The sequence below is a fragment of the Heterobasidion irregulare genome (genome assembly GCF_000320585.1).
Source record: "Heterobasidion irregulare TC 32-1 unplaced genomic scaffold scaffold_03, whole genome shotgun sequence".
Classification (NCBI taxonomy): Eukaryota; Fungi; Basidiomycota; class Agaricomycetes; order Russulales; family Bondarzewiaceae; genus Heterobasidion; species Heterobasidion irregulare.
Genome location: NW_009258199.1, coordinates 1,541,435 through 1,563,007, shown reverse-complemented (window position 1 = coordinate 1,563,007; position 21,573 = coordinate 1,541,435). Strand labels below are relative to the sequence as shown.

General features: G+C 49.5%; 9 protein-coding genes across 9 annotated transcripts; 3 read left to right on the top strand and 6 right to left on the bottom strand.

Annotated features, from left to right (window-relative positions):
• Positions 1-349: 349 nt before the first annotated feature.
• HETIRDRAFT_314679 (uncharacterized protein) lies at positions 350-853 on the bottom strand (the record flags this gene model as incomplete). The annotated part of the gene is made up of 2 exons (XM_009545601.1): positions 350-688; positions 749-853. 2 exons carry the CDS (start codon positions 851-853, stop codon positions 350-352), a joined length of 444 nt encoding a protein of 147 aa, XP_009543896.1.
• A 193-nt stretch (positions 854-1,046) lies between these two features.
• Positions 1,047-2,743, top strand: HETIRDRAFT_155391 (uncharacterized protein; the record flags this gene model as incomplete). Its single annotated transcript, XM_009545600.1, has 6 exons — positions 1,047-1,098; positions 1,252-1,536; positions 1,682-1,836; positions 1,930-2,070; positions 2,135-2,298; positions 2,362-2,743. The coding sequence occupies 6 exons, from the start codon at positions 1,047-1,049 to the stop codon at positions 2,549-2,551; spliced, it is 987 nt and encodes a 328-aa protein (XP_009543895.1). The 3' UTR covers positions 2,552-2,743.
• A 666-nt stretch (positions 2,744-3,409) lies between these two features.
• HETIRDRAFT_449746 (uncharacterized protein) lies at positions 3,410-5,087 on the bottom strand (the record flags this gene model as incomplete). The annotated part of the gene is made up of 12 exons (XM_009545599.1): positions 3,410-3,423; positions 3,485-3,505; positions 3,572-3,872; positions 3,923-4,021; positions 4,081-4,124; positions 4,176-4,437; positions 4,493-4,585; positions 4,637-4,699; positions 4,754-4,807; positions 4,861-4,905; positions 4,955-5,029; positions 5,082-5,087. 12 exons carry the CDS (start codon positions 5,085-5,087, stop codon positions 3,410-3,412), a joined length of 1,077 nt encoding a protein of 358 aa, XP_009543894.1.
• Positions 5,088-5,764: 677 nt separating this feature from the next.
• Positions 5,765-6,886, top strand: HETIRDRAFT_313801 (uncharacterized protein; the record flags this gene model as incomplete). The annotated part of the gene is made up of 2 exons (XM_009545598.1): positions 5,765-6,146; positions 6,201-6,886. 2 exons carry the CDS (start codon positions 5,765-5,767, stop codon positions 6,884-6,886), a joined length of 1,068 nt encoding a protein of 355 aa, XP_009543893.1.
• Positions 6,887-7,460: 574 nt separating this feature from the next.
• HETIRDRAFT_62900 (uncharacterized protein) lies at positions 7,461-11,605 on the bottom strand. Its single transcript, XM_009544985.1, has 17 exons — positions 11,427-11,605; positions 11,134-11,378; positions 10,939-11,080; positions 10,627-10,883; positions 9,785-10,571; positions 9,620-9,723; positions 9,473-9,565; positions 9,328-9,413; positions 9,247-9,291; positions 8,956-9,193; positions 8,790-8,900; positions 8,664-8,741; positions 8,492-8,611; positions 8,361-8,436; positions 8,059-8,295; positions 7,811-8,006; positions 7,461-7,754 (listed from the first exon to the last, which is right to left on the bottom strand). The coding sequence occupies exons 1-17, from the start codon at positions 11,554-11,556 to the stop codon at positions 7,679-7,681; spliced, it is 3,021 nt and encodes a 1,006-aa protein (XP_009543280.1). The 5' UTR covers positions 11,557-11,605; the 3' UTR covers positions 7,461-7,678.
• A 788-nt stretch (positions 11,606-12,393) lies between these two features.
• Positions 12,394-15,748, bottom strand: HETIRDRAFT_46597 (glycoside hydrolase family 3 protein; the record flags this gene model as incomplete). The annotated part of the gene is made up of 15 exons (XM_009544884.1): positions 12,394-12,799; positions 12,862-12,911; positions 12,967-13,191; positions 13,243-13,668; positions 13,726-14,003; positions 14,068-14,359; positions 14,411-14,603; positions 14,669-14,770; positions 14,822-14,950; positions 15,005-15,111; positions 15,160-15,177; positions 15,229-15,357; positions 15,410-15,459; positions 15,512-15,530; positions 15,608-15,748. 15 exons carry the CDS (start codon positions 15,746-15,748, stop codon positions 12,394-12,396), a joined length of 2,565 nt encoding a protein of 854 aa, XP_009543179.1.
• Positions 15,749-15,991: 243 nt separating this feature from the next.
• HETIRDRAFT_439058 (uncharacterized protein) lies at positions 15,992-16,733 on the bottom strand. The gene has a single exon (XM_009545597.1). It carries the CDS (start codon positions 16,704-16,706, stop codon positions 16,194-16,196), a length of 513 nt encoding a protein of 170 aa, XP_009543892.1. The 5' UTR covers positions 16,707-16,733; the 3' UTR covers positions 15,992-16,193.
• A 75-nt stretch (positions 16,734-16,808) lies between these two features.
• On the bottom strand, positions 16,809-17,873 carry HETIRDRAFT_241181 (uncharacterized protein; the record flags this gene model as incomplete). Its single annotated transcript, XM_009545596.1, has 5 exons — positions 16,809-16,848; positions 16,902-17,431; positions 17,502-17,702; positions 17,756-17,769; positions 17,825-17,873. Coding segments are annotated over 5 exons (834 nt in total), but the record flags the coding sequence as incomplete, so codon positions are not given.
• Positions 17,874-18,176: 303 nt separating this feature from the next.
• Positions 18,177-20,324, top strand: HETIRDRAFT_155388 (uncharacterized protein; the record flags this gene model as incomplete). Its single annotated transcript, XM_009545595.1, has 8 exons — positions 18,177-18,210; positions 18,261-18,373; positions 18,424-18,541; positions 18,596-18,670; positions 18,722-19,095; positions 19,151-19,518; positions 19,574-19,722; positions 19,775-20,324. 8 exons carry the CDS (start codon positions 18,177-18,179, stop codon positions 20,185-20,187), a joined length of 1,644 nt encoding a protein of 547 aa, XP_009543890.1. The 3' UTR covers positions 20,188-20,324.
• Positions 20,325-21,573: the final 1,249 nt, after the last annotated feature.

Genomic DNA, 21,573 nt, shown 5'->3' with positions numbered 1-21,573 from the left:
GATTGTCTTCTGTTGAGGCCAGCACGTATTCATATATTCTCGCGAGGACGGGCTCCTGCAAAACAGGACGGAAGGAATCAAGGTTGCGTTTTATTGGCTGTAATTAACGATGAAAACCGTACGAACTGCCAGCATCGAGTCTGAAGCCAAACAGCTGCAAGATAAAAGTGGGCATTAGCAAATCATTCGGATAGGAAGTCATAGGGAAACGTCGAAAGATGTCAGACACTATTTAATGATTCCGGATAGACAGTTATCCTCAAAGATGTAGATCTCCGACGAGGGAGTCTGTTTGTCATCGTATGCGAGACAACAAGAATGAGGACAATATGAGAGACCACTGCTCACTTTAGCGGCTCTTGAAGTAGTCCTCGAGGACGTGACGACCCTCCGTCTCGGCGCCGTACTCTTTGACAACAACACACGAGCAGCCGACAACCTTGCGAGGGTTACCTTCTCGGTCGATTTTGCAGAGACCTGCCCAGGTTCCGAGAACCTTGGCATCTCCGACCTTGATCAACGGGATCTTGTGCGTCGCGCAGAGGGCCTCGATGAGTTTGATATACTCGGCCTCAGTGCATGTCTCAACAAGCACGCAAAGATGGGCCTGGCGTCTATCCAGGGCCTTCGCGCACTCGCGCAGGCCACGGGCAAGGCCGTCGTGGACGAGAGACGTCTTCAGAACTTGCTGATCATCGGAACTGCTTCATCAGAATGATCTAACGTTGGTGTGTGAGTAAATACGCACCTGAAGCGCATCCTCAACAGAGAGTTTTCCCTTGGGAGCCTCAGAGACCTCAGCCTCAGCCTCGACCTCAGGTTCGACCTTGATTTCATCTCCAGCGTCAGACATCCTGCAAATGATGTCGAAGATTAGTGTCCCAACACCAACGTGAGGGAAGGCTCATATACTCACTTTTGTTAATAATGACAGATATTAAAGGCTACAGGTGATGTCTTCGTCCGCTCTCGTTGATGTGAGGGAAAATTAAGGTTTCGTACGGGGTTATACGCTATGTTTGAGCTCCGCCGGAAGATGCCGCACCATGAACGAAGCATGGATCGAGTCTGCGTGCGAACCTACTCGGCATCCAAAGTGTATGTTACAATGGTCAGTAGCAATTCAGGAGTATTCTCACTTTGTCTGCTCACGACGGACGCCAGAGTTTGGCATTCCTGAACGCACTTGAATCTCAAGAACGTACGAGAATACATCTATTGACTGCGTTCTCTATTTGACAGTCGATGAAGCACACAGTGATGCTGTCTGGGACATTGCTTGGACGGCGAATGACTCCGTCGTCTCTGTCTCTGCTGACGGCTCCCTCAAACAATGGGACTCCGACTCAGGTCAGGTCCTCCGGATCCCCCCAACGCATACCCTCGGCCTTGTTTCCTTGTCTGTCTCTCCAAGTGGTAAACATGCACTCTACAACACAATCGACGGTTCGACGTGTCTTTGGGATTTGGAGAGCGGGGAAGTCGTGGGACAACACGAAGGCTACGCGCGCGGCGGAACCGAGACGACAGAAACTGGTCAGTACGTGTCTGATAGCTCATTTCCAACCTTCGTAGATAGTACTGCCTCTTCTCTACCTCAGCTTCAGTGCACGACTCCAGATACAGTGGAATTGCAGAGTTCCTGACATCATTTTGTCCTTTTCATTCTTCTCTGATATAGCATGGTCCGTGTCCTTGGACCCGAAAGGTGGATCCTATGCATCTACCGGGGGTTCTGGCAACATCACTATTCATTCTGCCCAGTTGGATTCCTTTGGCCAGCGGCTATCCACCTTATCTAGTGGGCGCAACAAATTTGGGATGCATTGTCGATATGTACGTGCATCTATCCATCTCGCAGTCTGCATGTATGCTGCAATGTGTGCTAAATCTTACAACACTCGAACACGATAATCTTTCTTTACGCAGAGTCCAGATGGCTCTCGCATAGCACTGGCCACGGAATCAGGCCAGATGTACGTGTATGACATCCAATCCAGTGCACTTATAGCAACCTACACGTCGCACGCTATGGCCGTTCGCTCCCTAGCATGGTCACCGGATTCGCAGGTATCTGATCATGTATACAACATCTTGATGACAGGCATTTTACGAAGTGTCGATTATCTTGCAGTTCCTACTATCAGCGTCAGAAGATAAACGGCTGGTCCTACATGACATTCGTTCGTCGTCATCGTCAGGGAAGCCTGGGTCGGGCGCGGTAGCTTCTCTGTCTGGGCATTCATCTTGGGTGCTCAGTACGGACATATCACCAGATGGGCGATTGGCTCTATCTGGGTACGTGACCACGCTACTGAACCAATTTTCGCTGGAGAAACCTTGTTGATGTGCTCACCATAGTTCCGCTGATAAAACTATAAGGGTATGGGACCTGTCTGCCCGCGCTGCTGTCTCGGTCGTTCAAGACACAGGTGAGGTATGGAGCGTGTCATGGAGGCCGCGACCATCCTCCAATAATTCAGCGGGAGCGTTCGTGAGCGGAGGCGAAGATGGTCTTGTACGATGGTGGAGAGCCGCAGGCGCCAGCTGAACCTAAAGTGGTTCCTGTACAATAGTGCTCGTCGGCAAGCATCTCACTGACCTATCATTCCTGATAACGTGACGTCCAAGTATGACTTAGATATGTTAGCTCCTCGTCACCTTTGACTTTTGATTCTTCAAAGTTGGGAGGTTTGTGTCTCCGGCCCACGAACGTGTGATAGTCTAGATCGATACACCAGTGGATTACTCGGGAGAAAGCTGAGTTCGCGAGCGGCGTGATTCCCGGGAAATGCTGATACCACAACACATGATCGATACTGAAGTCATTCTATAGTCCGTTGTAGGCGGTGTTGACGTTTTCAGTATGGTACATGCTTCTCAGTATGCGTGGTTAAGAGTGGCCTTGATGACCGTGATATTATACGCTAGTAGGGTTGGACATTTGTTTACTGACCAGTTATACTTGTCTTAATAGTACTTGTCCTCCCGGCCTGAGCTACAGCCTTTTGTTTGAACGCGCAGGTGCGCATAGGCTTCAATCAATTGCTAGCTCTTCGTTCCCGTGCGTCTACAATCCAACCTGTTATTCCCCTATGCGATGGCCATACGTCCGTGTAATTTAACTAGCACATATTTTGCTCGATAGGATTTTGAAATCTTACCAGCTGTCAATACGATTTTTGAAAATACCAGAAACTCGCATATGAAACAAAGACCTGGATGATCGCGTATGAGTAGGCATAATCGGAGGGCGAGCTGACGATGTTACTAATCAGGATTCTTCGGTAACATGCAAAGGCGATAGACGAATTGAATTCCACAACGACGTGACATGATTTGCAGACTATACAGTCGTTAAGTATTACAAGATGAGGGAGGGGGATGTTTACAATGACTACCAATACGATCAGCGCTGGCCATCTATAGAGATTCGTATCAACTTCGGTTCCACCTGTGATATACGGCCCAATGGAATACTCACAAGCCTTGGACTCGTATTTGCCTATCAATCATCCGGCGAGTGAAGATCAGAAATAAGCGCAAAGAAGGAACCGGAGGGGCAGCTTACCGATCCCAACGATCACATTTCCAGGTTCCTGCGGCTTCCCCTCGAAGAAGTTCTGCAAAATCATCTTCGTGCCCTGGGCATACCTGGCCTGCGCGTCGAGTGTGGTGCCAGAATAATGAGGCGTCATGCCGTTGCCCCCGCCAAGGGGGTTCTTCACGGTACGCCATGGGTGGTCCTTGGGCGCAGGTTGTACATTCCACACATCTCCGGCGTAGCCGTTGAGTTGGCCGGTCCTGATCGCCTCGGCTACATCGTCAGCGTTGCAGATGGCTCCACGAGCGGTGTTAACGAGCCACGCGCCCTGAGATTTTGTTAACGGCATAGCGCGGGAGATGATGGGATGCGACACACCTTTTTGAAGTGTTGAAGAAGCTCTTTGTCGATAAGTCCAAGCGTCCCCTCGTGAAGGGGGGCGTTGATGGTAACAATGTCGCATTGCGAGACAAATTCCTTGCGACGACGACGATTATCGTCAAAAGTCGATCATAAGATTGAATCACAAGACACACCTTCATATCCTGAACCCGGCGGGCGTTCACCGCCTTTTCCGCCTCTAGAGGATCATAAGCATACATGCCAATTGGTTCGGAAAAGATGAGCATACCAGCAGGAAGAGGGTTGTAGTCGAAGTAGATCAGCTCCTTGCAGTTGAAAGGGACCAGACGTTGAAGGACGCGGTAGCCGATGCGACCGGCACCAAGGGTACCCACGACTTTACCCTCGAGGTCATATGCGTTACGAGCGATGTCGGAGACTTGCCAGTCGCCGCGCTCGATCATTTCATGTGCAGGGACAAAATTGCGGACGAGGAGAAGAATGGACATAAGGACCTGTTCGGCAACGGACACTACATTGGAGCCAGAAACCTGACAGACAATTTCTTTAGTATTGGCCTGCAGATACACTGCGAGCGTATCCTACCTCTAGGACTTGGATCTTGCGCTCGACAGCGGCATTCAGGTCTATGTGGTCGGAGCCCACACCAGCTGTGACACAGATCTTCAAGTTCTTGGCCTTTGCGAGTTATATGAAATTTTGCTCAGGGATACTAGAGTATTGATATACCTTTTCCATGAGCTCCCGAGTCAAATACCCTGGGTGGAAGGGAGTCGTAATTAATACGTCGGCCTAGGTCAGCAGTGAGCTGAGATGCCAGACGCTAAATGGAGGGAATAGACATACATCGACGATGTGTTTCTGGAAGTCGCTATCGGGGCCCTCTTTCGAGCTGCTGACCTGTCGAGCGAGACATGAGGAAAATGACAGCCGAAGGGAATGAAGTAACTCACAATGTATTCGTGACCCAGAGATTCGAGGTATTCACGGATTCCAAGCTTGCTTCTGTGTCAGACGTTACTCGTACGATGGCAGATTCAGATTTACCTGGTTCTCGACAGTACCAAGGAGGCGTGGCTCCTCTTCAGCAGCCTTGTAACCGTTGTACAGGATAGCGAGGACCTAAAGGCAAGGTCAGAAGAGCACAACAACATGATTTGCGAGAATAAATGACCTTCATGATACTGGTGTGAAGTTAGAAGAGGGGGTGTTTGAGTTTTGGGCAAGCCTGAGAGAGAGCTGGGAATGATGGATTCAAAAGCAAAGCAGCAGCCCTTTTATACGAAGATACAGAAGGAATTATCGGGGTAGTCGTGACGGCTCGGAGGACGTGAAACAGTCAATCCGAGTACGAATGCCTCCATGCTCCGAGGCGTAGATGTTTTCGGAGTGCTCACCACCCGATGTTGGACACAGGTCCCGGGTCGGCGCAGAAGACGCGCCCATTCGCGCCCGAAATGCAGTTCACGTGCGGCTCTGTGGTGATCACACGCTCGACTCCGGTTTCTTCCGGCCCTCGGACCCCTACACTCCCTCCGACGGGTCAGAGATTCTAGCAACGGCAACTCCGCCTTTACCCGTACAAAACCGGCGGGAATACAAACATTGAGAACTTCACGAAACTTGTCCCAAGCGGCTGGAGACGACGCCTAAATATAGCCGCCTCATCCTCCCGACTGAGGCAAGTCTACTTGCGATCAGATGGCACCGCTGAGTCGCTGACGGATATCGACCCCGCAATGTTGCAGAGAGGTTCGGAACGAAAGTGGGGGACTACTGATAAACATGATTACGCGATTGTCACATCAACGCGCTATGTCACGCTACGCGTCCAACGCGTCGTTTCCCAAGACCGCCATGGACGACCAACGAGACCCTGCCGCTCTCTTCTTTGGCAGCGATTCCGTAGACCTCTACGCGACTCTCACACTCTCGGAATCTGCGTCATCTGAAGAGATTAAGAGAGCGTACAGGAAACTCGCTCTCATATATCATCCCGACAAACATGCCACCAAAGGCGAATCTGCCAAGGCAGACGCGTCACTCAAGTTCCAACAGATAGGCTTTGCATATGCTGTGTTGAGTGATGAAAAGAAGCGGAATCGGTATGACCGGACTGGCAAGACTGATGAGGGATTCGACCTGGGTCCGGGAGAGGACGGATGGGAGGCATACTTCGAGGAGCTGTTCGACAGGGTCACGAGGGAGAAACTTGATCAAATGAAGAAAGAGTATCAGGGTATGGATATAATCTCTCAACGATATATGCAACCTGACTATACCTTCTTCACAGGTTCTACTGAAGAAACGGAGGACCTCAAGAAAGCATACCTTAACACAGATGGTTCCATTGACGAAATCATGAACCATATTCCTCATTCAAGGCACGAGGATGAACCTCGATTTGTCATCTTGATATCGAGCCTTATCACAGAAGGGGTGCTACCCACCAAGTCCGCTTGGGAATCGAGCACTAAAGACGAGAAAAGGAAAGTCATCCGAAAGAAGCAAGCTGATAAGGAGGCAGAGGAGGCAGAGGAAATGGCCCGTGAACTGGGATTATGGGACGAGTTTTACGGGAGCGGGAAACCTGGTACACGCAAAGGAAAAGCGAAGGGAACGGGGAAAGAGAAGAAAGAAGATGAAGATGAGGAGGATGAGGAGGACCATTCTGCGCTGCAGGCGCTCATCTTGAAAAAGAAGAAAAATACGGACAGCTTCATCGACAATCTCGCTGCCAAGTACGCGGAGCTTCCGCCGAGGGGGAAGGGCAAAGGTAAACGGAAAGCTGGCTTAGAGGAAGTAGAAGATGTCGCAGAGTCTCCGAAGAAGAGGAGACGGGGCGCTGCTGTCCACCCTCCAGACATAGACGACAATGAGTTTGAGAAGCTGCAACAGAAGCTGTTCGGAGACAAACCGAAGTCTTCTGGAGAAGGCTCGACAAAGAACAAAAAGGGCAGGATACGAAAAGGAAAGTAGGGCCGCAAGTACCATGTTTGACCCCCCCCCCCCCCCCCCCCCCCCCCCGCTGTATCCTGTTTTCTCACCCTGTACTTCGAGTTTTAGATCATGCTTTCGAGTTTTCATCTAAATTGTGCGATATGATACTAATGATGGATGTCCGAACATGAAAGCAACGCAAAGTAGTAGATGCAGACATGGGTATACGAGCTTTTTCTCCCACCTCCCTGTTTAATTTACACGTACAGAATCAATCCCAAGACTCCGTCGCGCATAGATGATAGCAACTAGCTCCTCGATAGGCTCTGCCAAAATGGCTACGTTGTTCAACAACTGTGATAAAGTCAGTGTCATGGTCTTTTCTGACTGGGTCTGTTCTTCCGGTTCTTCCATCTTCTTTCTCTCATCACACCTTGACATGAACACGTCCTCTTCTTCTGTGACTCCATCCTATGCAATATGAGGTTCTGTGGTTTCTGAAGAATATTCAAATGGTCCTTGCTAGTGCTGCAAGCTGCTGCGCTGACATGTGAGGGCAGAAGAGGGAGGGCATCATCAAGGGAGAGTGGGGAAAAAGGGATTCCACAATATTGAAAGCCGTCAGTCCACATATACTCCATCATTGCGCTCAGAGTGGATTTACTATGTTAAATGGTGCAGAAAGATGATTGAGTGCTCGGAGGGCAGTGGTATCTACACATAAGAGTGATGTAGCATGGAAACGTAGATTCCAACGTGAGTACTGTAAGGGAATAGGGGAAGCGGGTATCAAACTTGCTCGAAAAGTGCGAAACAGGTCAATAGGTTGAGCTATGTCCGCTTTCCTTCTCCCTTCTCATGACATACCGGGCAACTCGGCCGGAGTCGAGCACGAACCATTGCAGTACTGGCGAGGAACTTGGCGTTGCAGCATATAACGGTGACGAAAGCTAAACCACTTACTATGCAATCTTTCCGCTGACTCCCCTGGCAGCTCCGCCCATAGTTACACTCGCGAAGGCCAGGTCTGGTTGTCTCGGCAAATTTTCGCCTCCACTCACACAGCGAGCATGTACGACATGCCGACACAAGAAGAGCAAAACTAATGACTGTGGTGTTTGACGAAGTGGAAGAGTGCAAATTAGACACGGCGTCTTGTCTATATCAACATTATTAGGCACAAAACCAGTCGGCATGATATAGTGACCTACTCGTGAAGAAAAAACCGCTAGTTTGGTCTTTATGCAATCGCTTGACCAGATCGGAGCTGTCCCCGTGTAAGATGGTCCGACACCCGTCTAATAACGATATTTGTAGATTGAAATCCTGCAAGATCTTGATGAGTGCAGCCTTGAGACCTGGAATTTCGAGGCCGTTTCTGATCCTGCGAATGAGACGGATAGGGTCGATTTCGGCACCAACATTCTCCAGGAGACCACGGATGAAGGCTGTCAAAAGACGACGTACGAGTTAGGAATGTATGAGTCGTAAAGACTATTTGGTTAAAACTAACGTGGTCTGGTTTCCGAGTATCTGAGCAAATCTTCCCAAAGGTCATCATCATTTTGTTCCTTGGCAAAATCGATGGCCTGGAAAAACAGGCAAAATGCAGGTGAGACGCGACAGAAATTGGGGTAAACTTACACGATTGACATCTCCTAGACGTTCGATAATTAAGTTGAGGGCTTTCTTATTGTTACCCATACGGCCGAGAAGAAAAACCATTTCTGGTACCAAGTCTCGGTCCATGCAGATATGATAAGCCTGGTGGCAAAGTTATTGGAAGAAGGCTAGTGTTTGTGAAATATGAACACACTTTCTCTAAATTATAGTAATTACTTGCACGGAGGAAGTCGATGAGGCGGGATGTTGCATACTCGGCCATAACCATGACCTGAAGCAAAATTATGAATTGGATAAAGACGACAAGAGCGATACGTACTTGTGTGTCAGCAAAATCCGATGCCAATTGAGGGTCCTTCGCAAATAATGCGTTTAGATACAAGAACAGATAACGAGGTCTGCTCTGCAGCTGTTGTACTACCCGTGCGGCCTTTGAACAGCAATCAGTATTGCCTGGTATGACATCTTTGTGGTGTTCGACCTACTGGTATCGCGTGCGTGTGATCTACAAGAAGCGTAATGGCGGCACCGTACTCATCATCGACTTCTATACCATCCTTCTTTCGTTTTTCCATCAATTCATGGTCAAATTCGACAAGAAGTAGAGCTTGATTTTGCACAGATGTGAAAAGATTGTGTTCTCGGATGAGATCAAATACGTTTGGACGCCGCAGTCGAAGGAAATAGGGAAGCGCTTTGCCAGGTTGGCGATTGGCAGTGTATCTAAGGTAAACACAGTCAGACAATGCGGTGCAGCGATTAGCTGAGCGACCGACAGTGTTGCCAGGCATTCCATTAGAACGGTGGTATCAGGTGTCACCCTCGATAACGAGGACGAGGATGACGAAGGCGATGACCTATCCAGTTCAGACTGGATTGCGACGATCACTGCGGAGATATCGTAGATGTCCTTCGGCCACTCATTGATCGTTTGTTGAAGAGCCTTCAACGCAATGTTATCGTTGACTGTACAAGGTAAGCAGTGTGTATGTGATAACCGACCTGTCGATCATTTGCTAGAAAATACGCGAGTATCATTTCATACACTAGATGTCCCAGTTTGGGTGACTCGGTCGGAACGTAGGGGATGATGGCCTTTGCAAGTGACGTTGACCCCTCAACTGCGATTAAGAAGGTTCAGCGACGTACCTGCAGCTCCTGTTTCTGAGCGAAGGCGAATATCCAATCCTCCCAGCGTTTCAGATCTTGTCCACATACTTTGGGGCAGAGCTTGGCGGCTTTGACAAACTCGCCTACGTCAGAAAGATGTCAGTCACTACACTCACCTTAGCTCTGGAAAGGTAACCAATATACCTTCACCGACAAGATGCTCAATATAGCGTTGCCCGATTTCGGCTGCATCGACCCCTCCCTCACCGTCTGCGGCCTCCATTGACTCGATCTCCTCTAGAGCTTCCTCATACCGCCTTCGCTCGACCAACCACGCGACGTGATCTTTCCTGTCTCTTGGCCGGACGATGATAGCATCGCGTGGGCTAAGGACTACATAAGCTCTAGTCTCGCCGACCTCCTCTGGATCGACCTCAGCAATGACATAGTCATTACAGCTCCAAGATCGAAAATCTGCCACTGTCAAAGCATCTGCTGCCAGCTCCTCACCGCCTCGGGACACGATCCTGAGCTCAGGTCGCTCTGCAGATTTCCGCGCCTGTTGCTTTCGATCATCAGTGGCCTCGTTCAAGAAAGATGTGTCTGGAGGTATGTATGCCAGAGCGAGTAGAGAGGTTGGTACAGAGGAAGTGGACGCTGACGCGACGCTGGGGGTACGATGGTGAGAGTGGGCATTGCAAGACGATATTCGAGTGGGATGAGGTACTATTCCCGATATCATACAATCCAGCTGGAACACCGCGGTAATCTCCACCAATAATGGTGGCATGTTCGCTGACGTTGAAGAAGTGGTGGTTCTAGGGCGAGCTCGAATGCGAGCCACCTTGATGACATCTGCCCAAGCAATGAGCAGGGTCGAGTCATCTTGCCAATTCAAAGTGCATTTGAAGAGGTCCGGTCGAGGACCATCAGGCTGTCTGTCAATGAATGTGATGCGGGTCTGCGATGACACGTCATATATTTTGACACCCTTCAGATGATGGATTCAGAGAGCTTCAATAACAATGTCAGAAGGCCCAACTCACAACATCGTTTGCCCAAGCAATGAGGCGATTTCTCCATCGTACTTGCCAGATAGGACCTTCGCCGCTATGGAGGGTCGTCTCCTTGTGGCCTAGCCAACCTTTCTCATGCATGATCAGGTTTCCAGCCATCCCCCCGCAAACGAACGCACGGGACCCTTTTTTCGCAAAGCCGGGCTCAAGCGCTAACGTGCGCATTGGACGCTTCATATCAAACACGTATGACTCTGGGGTGTTTAGCGAATAAATGACCACCTGTCCTAGTGAAGGTTGAATCAGATAGACAACGCATATAGAATACATCAACGCACATACCGTCGATCGAAGCAGTACCAACGAAGTCTGCCGTGGCATCAAAACATATGTCGATGATAGATGCCGTATGGGGCTTGAATGACTTCACCCGTTTACCATCTAGATCCAGAACATGCACAATCCCTGTGTGCGTTCCGATTGCCTGAGGCAAATTCTCAGTAGATGGGGCAACTGAAAGTATGGTGGTAAAGTTACCAGCAGTTTACATGAGATAGCCAGAGCAGATGCGGAATCTTTTTTGAACAAATCTTGGAAAGCACCTCCGAGACGCTCATACTTCAATGCCGGCTCTTCGTCTTCATCATCTTCTTCGTCTTCGTTTTCATCGTCGCTCTCGTAAGTTTCCTCGTCCTCGTCTCCGTCTTCGTCTCCATTCTCGTCCTGTTCCCGACTGTCCTCGTTTTCTTCATCCTCTACTTCGTTCTCGTCTTGTTGAACCTCTGTACTTGCAGCGCCAGATGAATCACGTTTGTTGTTATGGCTCTCACCTGCCACAACTGGCTTGACCTCTAGTTCACCAATCCCGGAGTGCACGGAGCCTTCGGGGCTGTCATAGATAACCACTTCCCTAGGCTTCTCGTCCAATGCATCAGTCACGTCCGTGGACTCGCCCGGCATTATTTGGATGGTATAATTAAGAGAGAAGTCGTTGCAGCCAATTCTGCAGTATGGATACAGCGTTGGCGCCGGTGACGTACAGAGGCATCGTTCTGCTTATGGCGTTTTGAGGTTCATACTCCGATAAATTGTCTTGCTTTCGGTACAACATGCACAACATGTCCTCAGGAACCAGGTCGTCGCCAGCGTCGTCCGTGCCGGATTCGCGAATATCTCAATCCTCGTCAGTCAGCATCATCTCATTAGTTGCATCTCTGACCAACATCTATGTAACGACGCGCTGTCCGTAAAGCATCCCTGCGTTTGCTCTTGCATCTATCTGTGCGTATCTCACTATCGGATCTGTCTCATGGACCTAATGATGCATCTTCAACGGTCTAGTCTTTGTCTCAGCAGGCTTCCCTCCGAAACTGCGAGCGCACACATACACACCACCGTTCGTTTTACGTTGTGGTTTCGGAGCCATATTCGCAGGTGCAGGATATATTCTTTCCACCGGAGACTCACGAAACGGGAGTGGAATCGCAACATGTACGTACCTCAACGTAGTACTCGAGCCGTGCTGAATTATCTACTGTTATCGCTAGCTTGGACCTTGAGCTATCTCATTATCGAGCAGTTCACTCGCGGTTTGAATCGATCCCAACGATTACCAAGAAGTCGACTTTCAATATTACTGTCAGCTGCTACGGCAGCAACAGCAACGTTGTACGGGACAGAACATTTTATTCTGCAGAATGACGATGGGCCAGATTAACCTTCATCCTAACATAATTACTAAGTCAATGCAATACAATCACGATGTACACAACACACACATCGTATCGTTCTTCGTGATCACAGACCGTTCCACTCTATCGTCTTCTCGATGATCAACCTCCCCGCCAGCGGCAAGTTTTCACTGCTGGTGCCTACTTGAACCTTGTACTCGCCCTTCTCAACTATCCACCTTTCAAGCCTTTCGTTCCAATACGACACCGCATACTTGTCCAAAGGAAGCACCACCACTTTGCTCTGGTGAGGCTCCAAGGTCACTTTTGCAAAAGCCTTGAGCACCAGAGGGGGATGCGTGAGACCTGAGGCCGTCAGCAAGGTTGTGTAGAGTTGCACGACTTCGGAGCCTGCAACAGTACCAGTGTTCGTAACAGTCACGGATGCAACTGCGTTGATATCGTCTTTCAGAGCGGTGACGTGGGACAAATGCAGATCAGAACACGCAAATGTGGTGTACGAAAGTCCATGCCTGCGAAATATGATGTTCAATATTGTAGACGGGAATGGAGAGAATGTCGGATATGTCCTCACCCGAAGGCGAACTCGGGCGTAATGCTGCGATGCACGTAATGTTTATAACCCTATAATAACATGGTAAGCATTGTATGTCTATACCAATTACAAAATCGTACTCACAACGAAGAGATCCTCAGCATAATGGACCTTGCCATCTTCAGAATTAAAGTGCCCAAATGAGGGTAGGTCTGCCTCGCGTTTAGGGAACGTGAGTGAGAGCTTTCCAGAAGGATTGACCGTTCCGAATAAGATATCAGCAATGGCGTCACCAGTCGCATTGCCAAGGTACCATGAATGGACAATGGCAGCGACCGATTGCGCCCAGGGCATGGTTATTGATGATCCCTGCAGACGAATATGAATATGAAAGGGCGGCAGCGGGACGATGAGACGTACAGACTCAGTAACAACTATTGTTTTGGTATTTGCCTGGGACACTTTCTGGATAAGCTCATCCGTCCGTCCTGGCAAAGACAACGTTGTCCTGTCATACCCTTCGGTCTCCCAGTCCGCGTTGAGTCCAACCACAGCAATGACGACGTCTGCTTCTGAGGCCAGTCGCACAGCCTCCTCCATCTGTGTGTCTGGGTCTCGGACCTCAGCGCCTCCCAACCGTACCCCAGGGTTTGCATCCATGACCGTTTCATCCTCGTCTCCATCGGCCGGCCCACGGACGTTGCAGAACTCAACATATACAGAATGACCTTCGTTCGCTTTTAGATGCACAATACCCTTCTCTTCGGCAGAACCTGATCCAAAGAAGGCATCGCCACGGCGTTGACGCGTCCAGTTATCAATAACAAGTTGCCCATCAACAAATAGCTACAGGAGAATCATCATTAGGACAAGTTGTCAATAGAAGAAACACGTAGGAAGTACCTTGGCACGACCTGCCACAGACAAGCCGAACTCAAAATCAGTGTCGTAAGGTCGAGGAAGTAGCTGGCCACGAAGTCTTAAGGTCCATCTTCGAGTAATTCCTTGTGGTGCCGAGAGACTGACAAAAATCCTTGTTTCGTCGATCAGACGAGTCACAAACGGCTCGTCCATAGGAGTCATACTTTCATCATGCTCGTGCTTGTGCCAAGTGCCAATCCATCCCCTTTCACCGCCCTCTGTGAAAAGGTCAAAGTCGAGAGACGGCATAGTCTTGAAGGCTAATTGGGATTCAAAACTTATCAACGCCAATAAGTGAATTTTTCGGTGAGCACGCGGCTGTACCTCTAGCACCCTCGCTGTACGTGACCTCGATGCTTTTCGGAAGCGCATTGACAATGCCATCGTAAGGCGAAACAAAATAAGAGGGCTTCAAAGCTGCAGAGCCTCCACCAGACAGTACGAAGGCCTTCGCATTTGCTCCGACAATGGCGATCTTTTTCAAGCCAGCCGGCTTCAAGGGAAGGACTCGGTTTTCGTTCCTCAAGAGAACGATAGATTCAGCTGCTACTTTCCGCATAAGGATTTTGTCGTCTTCACTCTCGCGAGTGTATTCTTGACCATCACCGTCGAGAACCTGAAGCAACTCAGTGAGCTGTTTTTGGGTAATAGAAAGAGAAGAATCAACCTCGGGAGCCTCCTTCGCACACCTTTGTACAAGCTCAAGAACTTTTCTGGCTCGTTCTTTGATGGTCCTGACAGTAACCTTCCTAGCTGCGATGGACCTGCTCACCAGCTCGAGTGTACGCCATTTATTGGTCCCAGGCATCTCAAGATCAAGTCCGGCATTGATGCCGTGATCAACGCTGTACATACCGAACCTAGAAGAGGAGGGGGAGATGTATGCATCAGCTGCATGTTTGCAGTCCGTCGGAGCAGTGCTTACCAGTCGCTCATGGTCAGGCCTTCGAAGCCCCACTCCTTTCGAAGCACATCTCGTAACAAGTGGATATTTTCTGACGCATGTGTGCCGTTCACGCGATTGTAGCTGGAGGCTTGTTGAAATGAAATGATATTATGGAGCAAGCTTTGCACTCACGCTGTCATCACGGACCAAGGCTTCGAGAGCTTCTGAACTAGCATGAAAGGCATCAAGTAAATTTCTCGTAAAGCTCGCTCGCTTAGAACGCTGTCATATCCCATGCGATCATTTTCCTTGTCGTTTGCACTATGAAACAGACATTGAGAGGGATGAATCGAAAACTCAAGAGAGAGGGCCTACACAAAGTGCTTTATAGCAACACCAATCCCACCACTCTGGATACCTTTGACATAAGCTGCAGCAATCATGCCAGAGAGGTACGGATCTTCTGAGAAGCTTTCGAAGCTCTGATCTCCATGAGTGAAAGTAGTCAGATATTCTGTAAAAATACATACGCGGCCTCCTAGCGGGTTCTATACATTGCTATCAACGCAAGTCTCGTAAGACACTGCATAGTGACATACCCGTTGTATATTACATGTAGGTGCTAAAGCAATGGATGCCGCTCTGAGCTTTGCTTCTCTAGCGAGCAATTTCAAGCCTACTTGCTCGATGAGTCTGACATCCCAGGTAGCGCCAAGAGCCGTGGCTGACTGTAACAGGGTAGGTTATGCATGTACAGACACTCGAATATAGCCAACTGACTGGAAGGCATTTCGCGGGAGTGCCCATGAAAAAATGATTCCCCCGGATGCCTGAGCGAGTTATTAAGTTATATCTTGAATTTGTATCGTCAGATAGTCTTACCATTCGGACCATCGCTGACCTATGCAAAAGTATATGCGGATCGACGTTCGATGCATCGTAGAGAAAGTAAGTTGGTCAAAGTTCTCGCATGCTTACCTTAATCGAGGGAATACCCAAGCGCGGGACTGCATACGTATGCCAAAAGCCAACGCCTGCAATAAGTTGAATGGCTTCTTCCGTTGTAAGCTGCGCGACGATATCGTCGATGTTTGCTGTTGCAAAGTCAGATGGAGGCATAACGATATTCAGACAAGTGTAGAGATTTCTTTAGCAGGGCAAAAGTGTTGAACTGGCTTGAGACGAGGTAGAGGAGGGAAGAGTCCACGATAGAAACATCTTGATAGGTGAATGAGCTGGGCATTTATACTCGAATGAGTTGGAGAATCGGCAGTCGGTCAGTAACCCGATCGTTCAGGGGCTGCACGAGTGCTGCACGTGCAGTCAGTATATCCGATGTTTTCCCGCTCATTCCTCGAGTGCGGGTTTTCGACAACTTGACTGGAATTGTCAATAGCCATCACAAAATAATGAACTGTAAGACATCTGAGTCCTTCGTGGATCGTTCGCGGTAAAATATATTGGACAGGATAAAAAGAAGGCAGCGTCGCAAAGTGCGTGTGAACCTCAAAGAACTGACAATGAACAAGAGACAGAAAAGTGCGTACAGTATCATCGAACCAGATCAATTTAGCGATATTTCCTCCGTCTCCCCGAGGTCTTCGTCACCTTCATCCTGCTGACTAGCACCCTTTTCTCGCTCGACGGGAGGTAGCGACGGCACTTCCACGCTCGACGGAGCGACGGTACGAACAGCTGTAAGTCCGGCTTCTTCTGACCCTTCGTAGTCAGCAGGCCCCTTCACATCCAGAGGCGCCTCGGTTTCTTGGCTTCCTCCTGCTGACAGGTGCATTGCCTCATCCCTGGTATTCTGCAAGTGTTCAGGCTTGATTTCAGGGACCGGAGGTGGTGGTCCAGGTGGGAATTTAAATGCCCTGTCCATTGTACCGTGTCTCATTCGTGGGGGGCCTCGGTTCTTCTTCGTTGGTGAGCTCGAATCTTCTTCCTCTGATCCGCCTTGCTCTTCGGGTGTGGGTTCGAAACCATGGGGAGTGGCGCGTGCCGAAGATTCAATACTCATACCGGACGCCCGCATAGAAGGAGAGGGGTCGGTTGGTGTGCGCGCTGGTGCAGGCATCGAGGCGCGGTTAGCAGCCTTATTCGAAGACGCGCTATGGGGAAGCGAAGCCTGCGACATAGATTGATGTCGTGTAAAGGGCGCAGAATTGATGGGTGCAGATGGAGTGGTGCCGAGGTAGTATGAGGCAATAGGAATCATCCTGTTGATAGTATTGGGACATCAGACACGAATAAAACTTTCATCGCAACCTACTTCTTTTCCGTGTGGCATGCTAAGATCCAATGTGGCTGCACTACGGGTATACTCAATTGCAGCGCTCTCTGGTACTCTACCCCAGGTGCACTACTGACACTACCAGTAGCTTGAGCGCCTGAAGGTGTCGCAGCAGGAGTAGTGCAAACAAAGTGGGTTGTGTCAATTTGGATTTTGTCGCTCCACTTCGCGCCCATATCCTGCAAAGCTAACTTCGCATTTTCTAGCAACACGGGGTCCTGAACATTCCCAAAGCAAACAGAGATACCGGAAGTGTCGGTCATGGTATGTGTGCGTACATGGACGACATTCGACTGATATGTTCCGGCAGATGTGCGAAGGACAAGGCGGAAGGTATAATCGTTATCGAGAGCTAGACCGGAAAGCTTTGTCGACGTGTTCTGCATGGGAGAAGGGATAGGCGCGAGCCTGTCACCATTTCTGTAGATATCAAGCGAGCGTAGATGAGCTGTGGCAAGGTCGAGTGGGGGCCACTCTAGAGTTACGGAGGTTTGCGTCACATTTCGAAGCTGTAATGGCAAGCAAACAACCCGGATCCGTTGATAGTTTCGATACGGTAAAGATTTGGCTGATACGCACCTTGATTTCAGGAGCTTTGGGCGTGTTATGTCCAAATGTCTCGAGAATATCGTTCTGCAATTGCCAAAATTCATCGTCACGCTTCTGCTCCTCCAGAACATTCTGTGTCACTGATATGTTCACTATCGAACCGGCGGTTGCGCCTGGAGGAAGAAGTAAGGAAGGAAACTCGATAAGATGTGCACGCTCTCCAAGAAGTATCTAAACATATATTCTGTTATGAGAGGGCGGCAGGATTGTTCAGAAGTGCGTACAGCCATGCCCGCATCTATAAACAACACGTTTCAGACAAACAGGGATGTAAGAGTAGAATATTTACACACCTAGCTTTCCGACGGTGAAAGTATAGCTGTCCGGTGCTTTCGCAGTCATGGTAGAAGGCATGACAAGAGTGCGATATATTGCTGGATTTCTGCAAGGGCAGGTCGCAGTTATGACGTTCAAAGCATCGCATGATTGGTTCCCACGTATGCCTTCGGAGATGAAAATGTGACTTTCTAACGGACTAAAACTAAGTTTACTCAATCTATCTGCCCGAATAGGGCTATACCCGGCAGGGTTTGACTCAAATACGGAAGATGTAGTATAAATCATTGTAACTCCGCTCGTCCAACGTTCGACCCTGCGTAGTTCCGATCGCAACAAGCTTCAAGCTTCCTCACTGCCGACATCGCAATGTCTCGACGACGCGTTTCCTACTATTATGATCGTATGTGGCGCTTACACATTCAAGATGAACTCTAACGTGTAATCCTCCAGCGGACATCGGATCATACTCGTATGGTCAAGGCCATCCAATGAAACCGCTTCGCATGCGAATCACCCATGAATTGGTAACTGTGTATGATATGTTACCGAAGATGGAAGTTCTAGTAAGGTTGTCTTGAGCTTTCAATATTACTTTCGTGACGTTGTTCAACAGAGAGCACGTCGCGCAACTCCTGAAGCCATGGCTGCGTTTCACACAGACGAATATGTACATTTCTTGAATAAAGTAACTCCCGATACGGCAGAAGAATTGACGTACCACGGGACAAGGTGTATGTTGTTACTTTCTCCCTTGTTCAGTATATTCCCTAATGCCAATTAGGCAGTCTTGGTCGGGGACGATAATCCAGCATTCGAAGGCATCTTCGAGTTCTGCTCGATCTCAGCTGGTGGTACCATAGGTACGTCCTCATTGGTCATGCGCGCTTCGAAGTTTAGCTCAAGAATACTAGCTGCCGCAAAACGCATCACCTCTGGGGCGGCCGACATCGCCATCAACTGGGCTGGAGGGCTACATCACGCCAAAAAGCGTGAAGCCTCTGGGTTCTGTTACATCAATGACATAGTACTCGGCATCCTCGAACTCCTACGCACCTTCCCACGCGTGCTTTATGTCGACATTGACTGCCATCATGGCGATGGCGTGGAGGAGGCGTTTTATACGACTGATCGCGTCATGACGTGCAGCTTTCACAAGTTTGGTGAATACTTTCCTGGCACAGGTACACAAGAAGACAAGGGGAGGGGCAAGGGCAAGGGGTATGCGGTGAACGTTCCGTTGAAGGATGGGTTGACAGACGACTCATTCCGGAGCATATTCGAACCGGCAAGTGATAATATCACCCCCTCAAAGGCGAGCATCACACTCATTCTAGTGAAAGGTCGTGTCAGGAATTGTTGACACCTTTAGGCCCGCTGCTATAGTTCTTCAATGTGGGTCGGACTCGCTGTCGGGCGACAAGCTCGGCTGTTTCAACGTGACCATGAAGGGCCATGCTCACTGTGTCCAGTTCATTCGTAACTTGAATATTCCCATGATACTTCTTGGCGGCGGCGGCTATACAGTCAAGAATGCGTCACGTACATGGGCGTACGAGACCGCATGCGCTCTAGGAATTGAAAAAGATATCAATCTGAGCCTGCCGTGGAATGAGTTCTTCGAGTGGTTTGGGCCAAGGTATAGGCTAGAAGTTGCGGAGAGTAATATGGAGGATCTAAATATCAAGGACGGCTCGTTGGAAAAAGTGAAGTGAGCTCGGTTTCCTCGACTGTCTTTTACTGGATATTGACGTCTTGGGCTCAAGGGAAATTGCCCTGAAGCAATTACACGAGTTGCAACCGGTCCCTTCTGTCGCTATGCACGACGTTCCTAGAGAGAGCGTGGGCCAGCATCTTGGATTATTCAGAGACGGTCAACTAGGCTCAAGAGACGAGCTTGATGATCGCTTAGCACGTATGTTCACCCGTCTTGCATCTAACGCACGATCTTACTGGCTCTTGCATAGAGCATTCCCGGTTTGTGTACAACCTACAGGAACCAGAAACAGTCGACTCTCTTACTGACGACTCGGATGATGTTGACTCGTACCGGTACGACTCCGACGAAGTTTTGTCTTCGCAAAGACAGCGACCACTTCGCGCAGGACAGCGAAAACGGATGAGTATTGTATCTAACGAGTGGTACACAGTCCCTACGCTAGATCACTTCGGCTACTACGAACAGAATTCGGAGAGAAGAAAGCGACGGTTCTTCGACAGCGGCTTAAGATGGGACTCGGACGCAAGGCTCGCTGTCATGAATTACAACCCAAGATACAATCTGAGAGAGGCAATGGAGGCGGAACAGCCGTGGTCTGTGCCTGCTGCACCAGATGAATTGGTGGAATTTGAAGAGGAGATGGAGGAAGAGGAAGATTGACTTGTGTTTGGTCCTGTTTATTTATAGCTATCTGTAGTGTCTTGTCTCTGTAAGGATCACATCATTGCTGTAGCTGTTTGAACTAAGACAACACTTAACTTGAGCTTGCTTACCTAAAATCTGCAATAAATCAGGGCAATGTGCATCTAGAACCAATATCTATGGTTTCGGTGATCCTTGCGAATAGGGGGGGGAGGTTGTTTGATGCACGCGCAAGTGAAGGCAGATCAAACAACTGACATTGCGAGAAGAGTATGTATGTGTAAGCAGAATATGATGACTAAAAGCAGCGAGACAGCGCGGGAACAAGAGATGGTCTGAGCAAAATGTATGCCGAAGAGACAGGGGTGGGCGAAAGCCCGTGAGGCTTTCCGATGTGCAGCAGAAAGAACGTCTAAACAGAAAACGGGGCAAGAAAGAGGTCAGCCGCGATGGGAGGGTGGGACCATCGCGGAGCGCCTGTCCTATCAGTGGGTAGGCGCGTTCCCGAGACGTTGCTTCTCAGCTGAGCATCCGAACGCGTGCGAAGGGAGAAAGACAAGGAGGGTGGGTGGGTTTTAGGTCAGAGAAAAATGATGGTAGGTATAGAAAGGAACGACATGGGCAAAATGCAATTGGTAGCATGTGGGAGTATCTGGTGCGGAGAAAATAAGATAGAGGTGGGCAATAAGCCGATGCTTATAAAGTGAGGAAGCTAGGCGAGGTGGGAAGCCTGCTGACTTGTTCCACTGCAACTTCGCCTGGTAAGCAACGACGGTGACGGTGACCAATGAGGGGGCGGATATGGGAGCAGTGCTCCCATGTGACATTTGGTGCGAGGAGCCGGTGGCTCGGTAGGGGGGGGGTGGTGTTAGATAACCAGGGGTTGAGGACAAGGTGGAGCAGAGTGATGTGCCAGGGCACAACTGCCCATGCCCTCGGAGTACATAAGAGAGCGGTGCACTCGTTGTCAGTCCCTTCCAACCAAAACTCTATCCAGTCGTGCTCTATGGTCCTGATGCGTCGGGGAGTTCCAGAGAAGGGTGTACCAACACGGGTGCTTATAAGGGTGACTGGGATGCCCAGGCAGATGCGCTCACTAGGGCGACATGTGACATTCCAGATTGAAGGGTCAATTGGAGAGCCAGCCTGTGCAGCCAATCGTGCATGGATGGGAATGAGGGATGTCTTCCTGAGTGGAGATGCAGACGGGTGCTGAGAAGAAAGGGATGGAGATGGGGGGGGGAAAGGGCAATCTAATGGCAAAGGCGTTTCAGCGGCGACTTCAGTGCCATGAAAAATTATGAGGTGCGATGGGTCATCAAGGGATCCAGCAACAATCCGTGCATCAGGAGGAAGGTGGAGTTGCATAGAGGAAGACATGGGTTGGTAAAAGGGGAAGATAGG